Raw genomic sequence first — 16,496 nt, 5'->3', positions numbered from 1 at the left:
AAAATGGGTCGTGGATGGGTATTCCAGCATGACAATGACCCAAGGCAACAAAGGAGTCGCTCAAAAAGAAGCACATTAAGGTCCTGGAGTAGTCTAGCCGGTCTCCAGACCTTAATCCCATAGAAAATATGTGGAGGGAGCTCAAGGTTCAAGTTACCAAACATCAGCCTCGAAAACTTAATGACTTGGAGAGACTCTGCAAAGTGGGACAAAATCCCTCCTGAGATGTGTGCAAACCTGGTGGCCAACTACAAGAAACATCTGACCTCTGTGATTGCCAACAGGGGTTTTGCCACCAACTACTATGTCATGATTTGTGAAGGGGGTCAAATATTTATTTCATTCATTAAAATGCAAATCAATTTATAACTTTTTGAAATGCATTTGTCTGGATATTTTTGTGGTTCTTCTGTCTCTCACTGTTAAAATAAACCTAATACAATTATCGACGGATCATTTCTTTGTCAGTGGGCAAAAGTACAAAATCAGCAGAAGATCATATACTTTTTACCCTCACTATATAGTCATAGTATGTGCTGGACACACCAATCTGTAATATTTCACTATCCTTTTCTCAATACAAGTCATTCATACAATTTTTTTGAACACCAAAATCACTGCACAAGTTATAATGAAGTTACTTGGGAAAGTGCCTATAAATGCATGATGCATATTGGAATGAAACTACCGCCGGTAACTCTTTCCATTGCCTAGCAGGTCTAATTGTCAACACTACAGAAGCTTTTGCAGAGAATCTTGCAATACTGCACACATTATATATATATATGCTTGAGGGAGTTTATGATGAACACACATACGAAGCGGTGTCCTTTGAAGCCTACCTAAAAGCTCCAGTTATGCCTAATGCCGTGTACACAGGACCGGACTTTTCGGTAGAAAGGGTTCCGACGGAATCATTTCATCAGATATTCTGATCGTGTGTGGGCTTCAGCGGACTATATTTTTTAAAAAGTATGATAGACCTAGAAATAGAACATGTTTTAAATCTTTCCGACGGAATCAATTCCTATTGGAAAAACTGTTCGTCTGAAGGACCAAATACGACACAAGGGAAGTTATTGGCTACTGGCTATTGAACCTCCTTTTCTAGTCCCGTCGTATGTCATTACGTTCTAAATGAACAGACTTTGGCGTGATCATGTGTAGGCAAGTCTGTTCGGACGGAACTCTGTCGGAAAGACCGTCAGAGTTTATTCTGATGGAAAGTCCGGTCGTGTGTACGCGGCATAAGTGATAGTGTTAAAGGTGCAGCCTCAACAACGTCAGTGTATCCTTTCAAAGACTTTGTTTTGCCCATCAAATTATTTGAATCAGAAAGGTAACAGGCAGCCCAAGAGTAATGTCATCTTGCATCTAGAATTGTATACAAGTCCTGGGCAAATATATGGAAATCCATTATAATCAAAATGAAATAATAAAAACTGATTGAAAATTTTTCAAACTTTAAATTAGACTGTACACTGGGTTTCCTGTATGTACTAGACATGTCCGATAGCTCTATCAAATGATAGATTTTCTTTTTAAGTGCATGCAACCAAACTGTTTAATTTGGGCAACAGCAGACACCTTACTTTTAGTCCTTTTATAACAAATGGAATCCTATATAATACAGTAGTTCTGGGATGCAGAAGCTAGTCACTCCAATTTAGAAGCCAGGAATATCTGCAGAAACAAGAATATTTCCACTGACGTCAATAGAGCAGTTAGGAGAATTGGCTACTTGGCTCCATGGATTTGCCCAGATTTGCAGTACAGATGCCATACTCCAATAATCACAACTTTAAATAACACTAACTACGTAACTCAGAGCGTAACAAAGGTATCAGGAGCAACTGTAGTTTACAGTCTCTAGGATTAATAAGGAATGCATTCAATTATACACTTAAAACTGAACTCCCGGCATAAAAAAAAATAAACAGATGAAATACATTTGTGGTTTGATATGGCAAATGTTTTATATCTCTGCCTATCCAGTTACAAGATTTACACAGTTCTGCCAACACAGTATAACCCTGCCTGGGCAGAAGATCAAATTTTCTCTGCTGCAGTTAATATGGTGGTCTGCAGGTCTTGTCCCCCTTCCAGCCTGTGAAAGGAAAAGCAGCACACTGTTGAGCCCACCTTTCTATTACAGTAAAACCTTGGTTTAAGAGTAACTTGGTTTGAGAGTGTTTTGCAAGACAAACAAAATTTTTAAATAAATTTTGACTTGACATACAAGCGATGTCTTGATTTATAAGTAGTGTCATGTCACAACCGAGTATAAAAGAGAAGAGAGGTACCTCTAAGTGTAGCAATATGGTTACATTTAGTGAAGGTACAACATTTAGCAACATATAGCTACACTAAAGCCCCATACAGATGATCAGATTTTCTGACGGGAAATGATGAATGTCAGGCTGTTGGCAGAAAATCCCACCGTGTGTATGCTTCATTGGACAATTGTTGTCGGACTTTCTGCCAGCAAATGTTGGCTACCATGTCTTTACATTTTCCGCCAACAAATGTGTGTTTTCAGATTTTCCGATCGTGCGTACACAAGTCCGTAGGACAAAAGTCCAAAGTACAACCACGCATGCTCCGAAGCACAAGCAGTCAGTCTTGTAAACTAGTGTTTGTAATGGAGAATTGACATTCGTGACGTGGAAAATTATGAACTCTCCAAATGCAGCGCACAATTCTCTTCTTCTTTAATGGGATAAGATGCTTTGCTGGTGATACTGATAGAGTTATTGTAAACAAATTTTCAAAGGCTTTTTTTTCTAGTGATATCAAGAATAATATTATTATGTTTTTTTCTGGGTTTTTTTGTGCAAGTTACCACAACACCACTATCCCTTAGTTTATAAGATCAAAGATACAACTATGTTAATGTCCCTTGTCAATTTTACATTGTAATTTTTTAAATGTAACTGCCTACTCCCAAACTGTCATTTGAAGTAAATCATTATTTAACCAAAAAAATAATGTCAAAGCAATAACTCCAAGGCCAATAATAAATAACATGTTATCCCCTCCGATTCCGCAACATGGCTTGTTGATCAAAAACGAACTGAAAAATGCTAAATGAAAAACACGTAAATAAAAGCGCAAATCAATGCTCACCAAACTTCTACTAACACGAAATTAGCAGAAGGAGCCCAAAGCCCATAGTACCTCTAGTATACACTAGGTTCGTAATTGTTGCCCAATATTTGTGTGACCATGTATATGCAAGACAAGTTTGAGCCAACACCCTTCGGACAAATTTACACGGTTTTGTTGTCGCAAAGTCCGATCGTGTGTACGGGACTTTAGAGGCGCATCTCTTCACTTTTATACTCTGTAGATCCTGCTGGATTTTGCTTCTAATCCCCCTGTGGAGGCTGCCATTTGTGGATGGTTTTTATGGTTACACAACCTGGTTACATAGCTATAATATTTTTATATGGACTATACACTGAATAACTTATGAATAAGTGGAATGAATCATTTGAGTTTCCATTGAGTTTTTATGGGTAAATTCATTTTGATATACAAGCATGTTTCTGGAATGGATTATGCTCACAATCCAAGGTTTTACTGTATTCTGTTTTCTAGTCCTAATAGCATGTCCGTTAGTAGCACAGGAGTACTGCTGCACAACTGATGGGTTCCGTGTGCTGCTTCTTCCTCTCCCTGTCTAATCACTGTTGTACATTGGGTTGCAAGAGACAGATATCATATCAAAAGTTAGATACTTCCATTTCTTACATTTAAAAAAACACATTTTAACATGTTAAATAGCTGGTATGGTTGAATAAAGACACCAGTCAATCCACTTCATCCTGAGTGCCTGTATCTACTATTTAGAAGCACATCTAAACATTTTTTGAACTTATCTACATTAATGAACACAGAGCTGTGTTAAATTATGTATTTTACCACTGCCTGGATTTCAGCTTTAACCTAAAGTTCTAAGCTTCTAAAATGGGTAAACTGTATCTTGTGGAAATGTGCTTGCAGCTCTGTGTCCATAGCTTGATGTCTTCAACTGACTCATTAATTAACATAACACTTAAAGCGCTTGTCAAACACTTACCGACTTTGACCTTTAATCAATTTAGAAAACTAACTGTGTGACCAAAAACAACAAGCTACTCAGCCCTGATTTTTCAATAAAACGAAGAACCGCAAATATAATGCTGTTTTTGTATACACTGTTGCATAATGTGATAAGGCTTAATTACAGTAAGTAATAGTACTTATGATTTTTATGGCATATATTATCAATGGTATTTCATGGAAGAGCTCTACATAATATAAACTCAAAGTACTGTTAAAAGTGATTCTAAAAAGGTAATTTTTTTTTGCTTTAAAAATAAAAATTGGTATTACCTGCTCTGTGCAATGCTATTGCATAGAATGGTCCATTACCTCCTCACCTGGATTCCCCCAGCAGCCCTGTAGGCTAATCCTTCCTGCAGGGGCCCCCTCAAGCAAATCATGTGCATGGGGCACCCATGTAGGCACACACCTGATCTGGATTGTGTGTGTGTATAGACACACTCAGTGCTGTTAAGCCACGCCGGGGGGGGGGGGGGGCGACTTTAGAACTACTTTAAAGTCAGACATTGTTGTCAATCTAACCAAACCTGCCATTTTAGGTGGACCTTGGTAGCTAGAGCTAGAGATGCCACAGGTCTCTTGTAGGCCTTACACAATCTGACAGCAAAATCTTTCATAATTGTCAGGTATTTTAGCCAGAATCAGAAACTGAAATGTCAGCTGTTGGTAGGTTGACCTTAAATAAACTGACTTTTTTCCTAAGTTCCTAATATGCAGTCCTGTAGCTAATACCCTAGAATTCTTCTTGCACCAATCCCCCCTCAAATGCATCATGGTAAATTAATAATACAGTTTACACAGAGCAAGATAGCGGAGACACTATTTTATTGTGTTCCTAGTTTCTTCCACATCCTTTAAAGTGCATTTTATGGGCTATGCCATGTCCATTAAAGTAGTACTAAAGGCTTTATGCTTTTATGCATTCACAGCATACAGGTAAAACATGCTCCAGTACATGTATTACATCCTGTCCCCAAAAACGTACCTTCTGTCTCTGTCACCACCACCAGCTTCGGGATCGATCAGGCCATTATCTGAACTTCTTTCATGTGCAGGAGACACTGAGGGCAGTGGAGCAATCAGTTTCAGCTGCCATCAATCAAATTTTGGGAGGGCAGGTGGCATGGCAGGGCCTTTCTAGCGCTGGGTGTGTCTCTGGACACACACAGCACCAAAACAGAGAGTGTATGCACAGATGTCTCCTTAGCACCCAGCTGGGTAAAGGAGACACCCACAAACAGGTCTGGAGGATCTAGCAGCTTTGGGAACCCCGAGGACAAATAAACAATTTTAAGAACAGGTAGAAATGTCAAGTGATAAAAATAAGTCTAGATTGAATCTTTTAAACTTAAAAAAGAGAGTTTCATATCACTTTAAGCTATGTCTAGCCTGCACTGCAATGACAGTGCTTCAGTGACCAATAAGAGTGCTCTCATTAGATGGAGGATAATAGAGACAGATCTGGTGGGTGGGGCATAGGTCAGAAGTTGGTGAGGTCAAGGCCCTGTTACCAAACTAAAAGCAGTGGTAAACTCTAAATGTCTTTCTGTCAATGCACTATATAACTAAAGCCGTATATAACAATTCCATTCTTCAGTGAAGTATACCATAACAATTTTTGCACCAGTCTGACCTTGGCAGCATTCTGATTGGTTGCTGTGTTTTAAAAAACCTAAGTAGCGCTTAAGATTTCCAATTCGAAGGACTGGTTTATTTTTCAAATGCAAGCAATATTTACATATGTGTTCAAAGCAGATATTTCATGCAGTTTTTTTTTTTTTGTATTTCTAATGCACGCTGGGTGAAAATACAGAGATGTGAATAGAAACATTTACTTTAGTTGTACAGATCTCAATGTGTATTTTGTGTGCATCTTTTTTAAGCACCAGAAATGTACAAGTGTGTACAGGGCCTAAGACCACTGACAATTTATGTGCTTGTTAGTGTCATGGAGATCACATACTAACTAAATGATCACATGGGGATTACATACTCACTTAATGTTCAAAAATCTACAAAATGTGATATTGTCTTTTCAAAGCTGAACTGGGGTTATGCTGTGTTGTTAGTTATTTACAATTTTAATAAACCATCAGTATTTTTCTAAACACTTTAAATGCAGGGGCTAGAGTTGTGTCTCCCTACCCTGTATGCATTAATAGAAACACATAGCCCCATAGCCAAGGATGTCACATAGTAGGTGAGGTTGAAAAAAGACACAAGTCCATCAAGTCCAACCTATGTGTGTGATTATATGTCAGTATTACATTGTATATCCCTGTATGTTGTTGTCGTTCAGGTGCTTATCTAATCGTTTCTTGAAACTATCGATGCTCCCTGCTGAGACCAGTGGAAGGGAATTCCACATTCTTGCCACTCTTACAGTAAAGAACGCTCTACGTAGTTTAAGGTTAAACCTCTTTTCTTCTAATTTTAATGAGTGGCCACGAGTCTTGTTAAACTCCCTTCCGCGGAAAAGTTTTATCCCTATTGTGGAGTCACAATGTCCTTCTAAGAATCCCAATATCTTTTTAAGGTTTACATCCTTTATTAAACATGAAATACATTCTGAAAATGTATTGGACTTTTCATTTACTCAGTGTATCATAGATCTACAGGTTTACAGTTAATGTAAGAAGGTGGGACACTGGCACAGAATATAATGTAATGTACTGTAACAGATAGTTAATAAGTAACATTTTACATTTTATACTATAATATATTTAACCACTTCCAAAAACAAAAATAACTTCATTGTATCCTAACATTTATGAAATAGGCAGTTATTACAGTTAAATAACCTAACTTTTTTTTTGTAAAATTACCATCTACCCCAATTGCAGCTGAAGGAAAACCATTTTCATTTCTGTAAAAGAAAGTTGCAGGCCATAGATGAGGCATTTTTTTTCCTTTTAACCAGCGGGTTGAATGAAAAAAAAAAAATAATAATAATAATTTGATTACCTCATTAACACACTTGGTGTTGATCAGGAAATTGATCAGGGACTCCCTACTGTGAAGCTATTGTATTATGACAGCAGGGAAAATTCCCTGCCATCATTATATAATGATCAATCATTATCATTATCATTAATTTATTGGTAAAAAGGGGTATTAAGGCTATTTTAAACTGGTTATATCCATCTATGCTCCCAAAATAGATTTTATTAAATTAGTTTTACCTTTGTAGAGACATAGAACAAATGAGTAAAGACGTTCCTAAAACAGTTTTATAAACAGGCAACGCTGTCAAAACTGATACAATATGTCAAAAGCATCAGTTCTTAGACTTACCAGTTCCAATTACTGGGCACTTTTCACAGTTGGGCCCCCAGGCTTTGCCTACACTGCAACAGCAGAGCTGCCTAGTAAGTTGAACAGACAGAGGATGCATGCACTGCTTTGTAGTGCTCACAAGCCGGTAGCATGGTCCCTTCTCAGACACCAAAAGATTTTCAGCTGTGGGAAGGAGGACAAAAGAAAGTTAATGGAGAGATACAATCCATATTTACAGAACAGTTTAGATATTATTCTCACAGATACTAAGCAACAGAAGATTGTCTACTGGCATACTGCTAATACTGGCATGCCTTTTATACCAAGCCATGGGCATATTTTCTATTTGTCATGTAGGTATCTCAACCTTAAGCTAGATGAATCTGAGAAATGGCTTAACCCTTTACTCACTTAAAAATTAAAATGGCAGCAAGGACCTTATTTTGTGTTGCTGCATAATGACTAATCTTTCCATATTTCATTGTTTTATTGTTGAGCAAAACCTGCTGCCACGCAGGTCCTCTGAATCAATAAAAAAAAAATCACAAAAAGTTACATTGTAAATTTAGGATAAATCCTATGAAAAACAGTGGGAAGAACTCTGAGAGCCAGAACTCCACGATTGCGTTGGCTTGCCCAAAGTTATTATAGCCTATTCCTTAACTCATATAATGAATGATTTGATTTGCAGCAATGAGTCCACAGACAAATATAGATCACTGTTGTATTAAAATTTACAGCCATGGAACTGTACAATTCATCAAACAAAGACTGTGGGATTGATTTACTAAAGGCAAGTAGACTGTTCACTCTGCAAGGGAATATTCACTTTGCAAGGGAATTCTTCCCTTAGCTTAGTGAATGTGGTGCAAATTCCCTTTGCAAAGAATGACATTGAAAAAAAAAAACTGAAGTTTTGCTTGCACATGATTGGATGGTGACTGAAGGTCAAAAGAGCTAAGTTAAGTTGATGGCAACTTTCAGTCTATTTGCCCTTAGTAAATCAGTTCCACGGTCTTTGTTTCCAGCATAAGTCATGTGTTATCCATTTGACAGACTCTGCTTTTCTCAGCAGGAATCGCTCCGTTGATCACCGCTGAGCCAGTGGATGACAGGTCCGTCTCTGCTCACTGTGCAGAGGCGGACCTGTCAGATCTCCGCTCTCAGCTATGGGGGATCGGATGAAAACGGATCTGCCTGTCCATTTTCATCCAATTCGATCCTCCAGATGGATGGAAAATAGGGTTTCCATCCGTCTGAATTTAGCGGAGCGGATCAGATGCCTACAAGGTCCCCATGTGTGCCCCTTTTATACCTGCTTTCCGATCAGGTCCACCTGTCAGTTTTTCAGGTGGACCTGATCGGATGCTCCATTCAGCCCTATGGAGCAGCGGATGTCAGCGGTGACATGTCTGCTCACTTCCGCTGCTGTCCGATCTGATCCTGTCAGTGAAATCCAGATGGATGGAGACCCTATTTTCCATCTGACTAGTGCATAGGAACGGAAGAAAAGGTGGTCAATTTTCATCTGATCTTCCCATAGAGGGCAGCAGGGCTCTGACAGGTCCATCTCTGTACAGTGAGCAGTGATAGATCTGTCATCTGCCGGTTCAACGGGGATCAGCAGAGCAATCCCTGCTGAGCAAAGTGGAGTCCCCCGGGTGGATCGCCCGTGTGAAAGAGCGCTTAGGATCAAATGTTAGAGAATGTTACATTTACCTGCCACACATATTACAAACATTACAGGTAGTAGTTATTACATTGTAGGAATGATGAGACATTCGCAAAGCAAATTTTTCATAAGTAGATCCAATAGTACGTTTCTTCTGCACTAAACGGCCTGCCTGGCCACCTTTTTTATTTTTTTACTTCAAGCTTCAGTATAACTGCTTTAAACTAACCACAGGCTTAGCAATTTTTAAAAATTTTCAATAGCTTTTATTTATAAAAATGTATAAAGGTAAAAAAGATGGTAATGAGCTCACCACATAGGTAACAATCTGATTTTACAATCTCCTTTAGATCATCAACTATAGAGTACAAGGGCCTGTATGATTGGATACAACTTGATTGGCTAGTTCAGACAGGACTTTATATTGCACAGTTTTGGTAAATCTAAAGTTATTTATACAAAGATTGTACAGTCAGATTGTAACGTGTGTGACAACCCTTAAGTGATTCACAGTAATCTGCCAACTGATGCTACCTGCAACCTGGAAATCCTGGTGTTGAATTTTGATAATGATGGCCTTACACCTGAAGAATTTGAATGTTCGCTCGTCCTACCCCTTGAAGTGGGACTTTGATATGTGCATGCACATAAGACTATGATTTTTCAATCCCGGAAGCACATTTATTGACTAGAAATTAGTTTGTTCCCCTTTAGATTAGACAAAAAATTTCAATCCTTGTCCTTCAATTTATTTTTTTTTGCTTTGCTTTGTTTTTTTTTGCTTGCTCTGAACAAAACTGACTGTTGAGTCGTCCCCTTTAACTCTTAGACAATCAAAAAAACTTTCTGAAAACAAAAATATTCTAACAAAATTCTACAGGTGTAAGGCCAGCTTAAGAAAGAGGGAGTAACAACTCATCATCATAATGGGATGGTTCAAGAAAAATACTTATTTAGGACAGATGGTATAAAAAGGAACAATTCTAGATGTAAAACACCGTACTAGAGTTAACGCTATGTAGAAAGAATTTTACAAAGTTCTCTTCACTTGTTTATTGGCATTACACCAGCTGCTTGTTAAGGGGTAATATTTCACCCTTCCTGCCTGTGGTACATATTTCTGATCGTAGAATGCGTGAAACAGCCTGGCAGCAGGATCCAGGACTTCGGGCGAAGGCAAAGTGCCAGTCTCACTTCATGAGACAGCAAAGTGATGCTGAGGTCTGCCAGCCATAATACATTATAAACTACATATTTCAGTTCCAACTTATGGAAGTAAAAAAGACTAAATAAACATGACGGAGAGGAGAAATTTTTATAGGCCCAATAAAAAGAAAGATATTGCCACTTTTTGAATTTTAATAATGATACTGTACATAAGGATAAATGCTTTGTTTTGATTGCAGCTCCTTCCTTTTCACATTAGAATTCATTGCACTAAAACCTTCTGTATACAAAAATATTTATTTTCCAGGCATTTATTAAGTGTAATTTAAAGTTATCCCGTCATGATGGCTCCCTGGGCCTTAGTAAAAAGCAGCCCTGTCATCTGGGAGTGTGGCATTTAAAAATAGTGTGCAAGACTCTGTGCATTTTAATTCTACTTCATTTTAATTGTGGATTGATTGGGCTGTGGTTTGAAAGGTGGATTTGGGTTTCTATATATAGGTTACAGCTCCTGACCTTAAAGCAGTATTAACCACTTTACCCCCTTCCTGACCAGAGCACTTTTTGCGATTCGGCACTGCGTCGCTTTTACTGACAATTGCGCGGCCGTGCAACATTGCACCCAAACAAAATTGCTGTCCTTTTTTTCCCACAAATAGAGCTTTCTTTTGGTGGTATTTGATCGCCTCTGCATTTTTAATTTTTTTGCGCTATAAACAAAAAAAGAGCAACAATTTTGGAAAAAAAACCCACATTTTTGGGACCATTGGCATTAATACAATGATCAATGCTATAAAAAATGCATTGATTACTGTAAAAATGTCACTGGAAGTGAAGAGGTTAACACTAGGGGGCGACCTAGGGGTTAACTGTGTTCCCTGGGAGATGATTCTAACTGAAGGGGGAGGGGACTGACTAGAGGAAGTGACAGATCGTGGTTCCTAGCTAACAGGAACACACAATCTGTCACCACTGTCAGAACAGAACAGGGAAGTGTGTGTTTACACACACTCGCCTCTGTTCTGTGTCTCCTGCTCACAATCTCTCGTGGCCAGTGGTCATCGCAACCGTGGCCATGAGCATCGGCACACCCTCTGTGCAGCGGGCACGTGACGGGGTGGGGTATTATAGGCTTACCTATAGGTACAAGTTGCACAGAGGGGTTTACAACCACTTTAATACTGTTTCTTACTAAAAAAAATTTTTTTATTAAAGTAACAAACATGTTATACTTATCTGCTCTGTGCAATAGTATTGTACAGAGCGGCCCCTGAACTCTTCTGTCTGCCCCTATAGCAAACCTCTTCCTACGGTGGAACACATAGCCTGGCTTCGGATCAAGCCTGCACGTGTCTCTATAGACACATATAATATGCATACCTCCCAACTTTTTGAGATGGGAACGAGGGACACCTATTAGCCAAAGTATGTAGGCATAGGAACACCTCCTGCCATTAAAGGAGAATTATACAAAAAAAAAAATAGTTCAACCCACCAGTGTTTTTTTTAGCACTACTATTCCTTTATACTGGCTTTTGAAATTTATAAATGCAGTCATTTAGAAATTGGATGAAAGGTTTAGCACTTGGAAAAACAAAAAAAATAAATAAAAAGTGCATTTTATATACATAGATCAGACCAAAATGAGGGACAAATGGGGAGGAAAGAGAGACAGAGGGATTTTGATACAAATTAGGGACAGTCCCTCGAAATCAGGGACAGTTGGGAACTATGAGCTTGATCCTGCCCCCATCTGCCTCCTCACTGGATTTGACTGACAGTAGCAGGAGCATATGACTCCCACTGCTGTCTCCATATCTAGGGAGGAGAGAGAGCAGCTTAGTGCAGCAGCTCTTGGGTACAGCTTTGGATTGATATCGGGTTCAGGTATTTGTAGAAAGCGGAGCGGAGGGGGGCGGGGCGGGGCGGGGGGGGGGTTGGAAGTTTTTTTTTTATATTAATGTATCTTAATGCAGAGAAGGCATATAGGTAAAAAAAATAAAAATAAAAACTCTGCCTTTAGAACCACTTTAAAGATTTCAGAAACCTGATGGAGCAATTTGTTGGTTTTTAGCTGTATTCCCTAATATACACAATACGGAATGAGTGAAATTATAAAGACTGAATTAAGGCTCTATTCACACTTGTGTGACATGACATGTTGCAGCAAATTTGTGATACGACTTACATCCAGAGAGTGTTCAAATCAAATCAAAAGTCAAACTCAAGTCATGCTCCAAAGTCACACTGGAAATCGTGCGACTTTGGAGTAACGCAAGTGTGAATGGAGCCTAAAAGGATTTTTGCTAGCATAAAATTGGCTAATTTAAAGTGATGTTGCACACAAAAAATGATTAAAATTCCTTAAAAAATAAAAATAAACATTTGGATTTTTTTTAAACTTACCTCTAAATGTCTGTTACTAGTGGGTCCCTCGTAGTCTGCCTCCTTCAGTGCCTGGGCTGGTGACATTACTTCCCTCCGGCGCAGGAAGTGCTCAGCTCTGCCCTCTCAGTCACCTGGGTCCCAGATGACTGCGCGGCCAATCACAGCGCCCGGCGTCGCAGGCGCATGCGTAGTGGGTGCCCGGCTGTGGCTTCACAGTTGAAATGGCGCCGCCGCCGAGTGGAGGGGGGGACGAGCGGAGCTTCGACCCCCCGCATTGCTGGACCCTGGAACAGGTAAGTGTCTAATTATTAAAAGTCAGCAGCTGCAGTACTTGTAGCTGCTGACTTTTAAAAAAAAAAATTCAAATGGAAACTCCTCTTTAAGTAAACACAGTTTAACTTGAAAGTGAATGTTCACTGAGATCAGTAAATAAGGTTAAAGTGGTTTTAAAGGCATATTTCTTTATTAAAATAATAAACATGTTATACTCACCTGCTCCCCGAACCTCCACCTCTGGGGTTATTTCCCCACCAGTGATCTTATTTCCTCCTCTTCTGTACCACCCCTATAGCAAGCACTTGCTGTGGGTGCCGATGTGCGGGCTCGATCCTGAGCTGGGCTGTTCCAGTCCATTGACACACACTGTGCAGCTCACCCTGCCCTTGCTCTCAAGGTTTGACTGGCGGAAGCAGGATCCAATGGTTCCCGCCACTCTCAGCCCAGCTTGTGAGAGCACAGAGACAGGAGAGAAGAACTGCAGAAGGACACAGCGCTGTATCAATACAAGACAATGTGTGGGGGAAAGGGGGTAGTGGTAAAAGAACACAGCAAATGGGAAAATGTTTTTTACCTCAATGCAAGGTACGCATTGAGAGCCCTTTTACACTGAGGCAGATTGCAGGCATTTTAGCACTAGAAATAGCGTCTGTAAAGCGCCTGAAAACTGCCTCCCATGCCGCCCGAATGTGAAAGCCCGAGTGCTTTCCCACTGGGGCAGTGCGCTTGTGGGAAGTTAGAAAAAGCCAAAATGCCCCTGCCCGTTGCAATGAATGGGCAGTGCTTGCCTGAAAAGAGCTTCGGAAGTACCGCAACACGGGTATTTTTAACCCCATCTTTGGGGTTAAAGTGCACCGCGAGCAGCCGAAAAAAGCCTGCTTAAACAGCAGTAAAGTGCCGCTAAATCGAGCAGCGCTTTACAGCTAACGCATGGCCGGCCCTAGTGTGAAAGGGCTCTAAGGTAAAAAACATTTTACCTTTTAGAACCACTTACCCCTTTAGTAATATGCATCTTACAGGCTACACTCAGAATGGCAGAAATGAGCAACAGTAATACCTATAAGCAGGATCAGAGAAGCAGATGGCAAATTTTATGAACATATACTGTATGCTAAAGACAGCTGTAAGTATTTGATCAACCATTAGCAATCTGTTAAAAAGTATTGCTGAGATTACGGTGTTCTGTTCATTTGGAAAACAATGGCTGCTTGAGAGCGAAATAATACATCACTATTAAAACCGTAGGTAATTGGTTATAACTTATATATTATACAATGTTTTTGACCTGTTAATAATGTCCTGATCTATAAAGCACAGAACACGGCCTTGTACTAATTTAAGCACTCGATTTATTTAAATACAACAGATGTTTCAAACATGCACTTATGTGCTAGAGATATAAGTTACCTAACTATGTTCTTACACCATCAATCAAATGAAAATGAGCTTTGCTCTGAATAGTAAAAGTAGACTGCTCTACAACATAAATTCTCTGTATAGCAGGCTGCATATATCTCTTAATAATGTGGTATGCAGCGTAAATGTCTCTACTTCTCCTGGGAGAGAACATCTTGTCTCTCTGACATTTTATCTGTTGCAGCCAAGTAGAAAGCACTCAACAAGCCAAAATAAACAGCAATGGTGGCTAAAAATGACCCTGTCTAGGGTTCATTATATATAGCAAAGTGCATGGGACACAAAATAATGCCTTAAGTAGACAGAGAATATTACTCCTACACATAGTCTGAATATAGAAATGCCTCCAGACAACTCCACGGCACTACTAAGGGCTAGGAACTTGAACAGAGCCACATTTCATATTTAACCACATTTCATTATCTATTTTTGATTTAACTATTTATAAACCTCTGATGTAAATAAATATCTGTCTAGCTACACACTGTATCAACTTGTCGTTCTCATTTGATAAATGATATCAATATTACATGACAAATAATATATGTAATTGTGTATCCATAGCCAAAATGTTATTATCAACTTGGAACGGATTGTGGAAGGGTTTCCTGAGAGTTACAACAATGGACCATGCATGTGTAATATGTGTACATATGGTCATCCGTGGCCTCCACTGTGAGAGCGTGAGACAGGGCAGCAACACAGGAGGGACAAAGGATCACCATGACAGGAGAGCCCATCATCAGATATTATTACTATTATTTAAGGTACAAATGTTTAAGATAAACTTTGAAACAATAGAATTGAGTAAGGGAGGCTTACCATATTGATTAAATACCATATTAATTTGGTGCCGGTTCACACTAGCGCGATGCTGGAACCAGCGCAATTCCAGTGCCGGTTCCCGCATCGCATCTTCTAGAACTCGCAGGCAGTTCACGCAGCCCTATGTGAACCATTGCGAGTCTCAATAGAAAGTTAATGACACCCCCAGATCAGTTTGCATATCGCAGTGTGAACTGTGAATTTGGACAGGAATCGGTAAACACCCATGCAATCCGATTCTGGTGCAGACAAAAAAAAGGGTTCTGCACCATTTTGGTCTGAATTTGCATTGCACAGACATCGCATGTGATCTGCACAGCAGTGTGGTACTGATCTGATGTCTGACATTGCTCTGGTGTGAACTGGCACTAAATGGGAAGCTAGTTTTAATTTTGTAACTACAACTAAAAAAAATATGACAACTTATAATAAAATAGCATAACTGTATAAGAAAATGTACTAATCAATACCATTTATTTAACACCTACAGCCCGGAAGATTTTACCCCCTTCCTGACCACAGTACTTTTTACAATTTGGCACTGCGTTAGGGGGTTGGTATGGTTACAAATGTTTGTCCGGAGGAGTGGTTGTAAACCTCAAACATGAAATATGAACAAAGCATATCCCTCGAAAGTGTGTACTTGCCTCAATTAAGAGCACAAAGTGTTGTCCTGTTCCACTGCTATCAGCATGAGTCCTTTCTGACAATCTTTCCTGACACCAAGAGAAAAAATGGTGACAGGGAGGGACCTCCAGCAGATTGACAGCCTCAGCTCTGCTACCGTGAGCTGTGTGATAAAGTGTGTTTCTTCCCTCAAATCACCAAAAGCTTTCCTCATTGAGCTCCGTAGAGTGTAACTTCAACTCTCTGCCCCCTTTTTTCTGCACTCTGACAAGATTTATAAATCCTGGACTTTAGTTTACTTGTTTGTCTGCAGTCTTCTCTTCTCTACATCTGTCTAAACAAAGGATTTGTTTAATCTCTGTTCATCATCCATGGCCAGTCACTTCACTGGGTATATGTAAGGGTTTACAACCACTTTAATATATTACTCCAGGGCCATTTGTAGATATCCAAAGGAAAGCTACATTTGACTTGCTTCTACTGTACATCTCTCATGTACAATTAGTAAGTTCTGATTCATAATGCTTTTACTTCTAACTGCCAACCATACTGCACTGGATACCCTAATAAAATCCCCCCTTGAGTGCCACCAGATGCCAGGACAGCTGGTATCTCGCATTTAAGTCTGTCATTGACAGTTTGGGTCCCTAATGAGAGAAAGGGTAAGTATGAATGTTGTGTGTATGGTTGTATCAGTGTTGCTTGCTCTAGTTTTTCTTTGTTTTTGAACCCCTCGTGGCCC

General features: G+C 39.5%; 1 protein-coding gene across 5 annotated transcripts in view; it reads right to left on the bottom strand.

Annotated features, from left to right (window-relative positions):
• Window positions 1–16,496, bottom strand: part of LTBP1 (latent transforming growth factor beta binding protein 1) — a 466,869-nt gene that overhangs the window by 105,543 nt on the left and 344,830 nt on the right. For all 5 annotated transcript variants that reach the window (XM_077486428.1, XM_077486427.1, XM_077486431.1 and 2 more), the window contains one exon: window positions 7,402–7,566. In XM_077486428.1, coding sequence (XP_077342554.1) covers window positions 7,402–7,566 — 165 coding nt within the window. The remainder of the gene's footprint in view (window positions 1–7,401; window positions 7,567–16,496) is intronic.

This window comes from Lithobates pipiens, unplaced genomic scaffold, assembly GCF_037356315.1.
Source record: "Lithobates pipiens isolate NorthernLeopardFrog02 unplaced genomic scaffold, aLitPip1_a1.2 Scaffold_18, whole genome shotgun sequence".
Classification (NCBI taxonomy): domain Eukaryota; kingdom Metazoa; phylum Chordata; class Amphibia; order Anura; family Ranidae; genus Lithobates; species Lithobates pipiens.
This window is presented reverse-complemented; position numbering and strand designations above follow the sequence as displayed.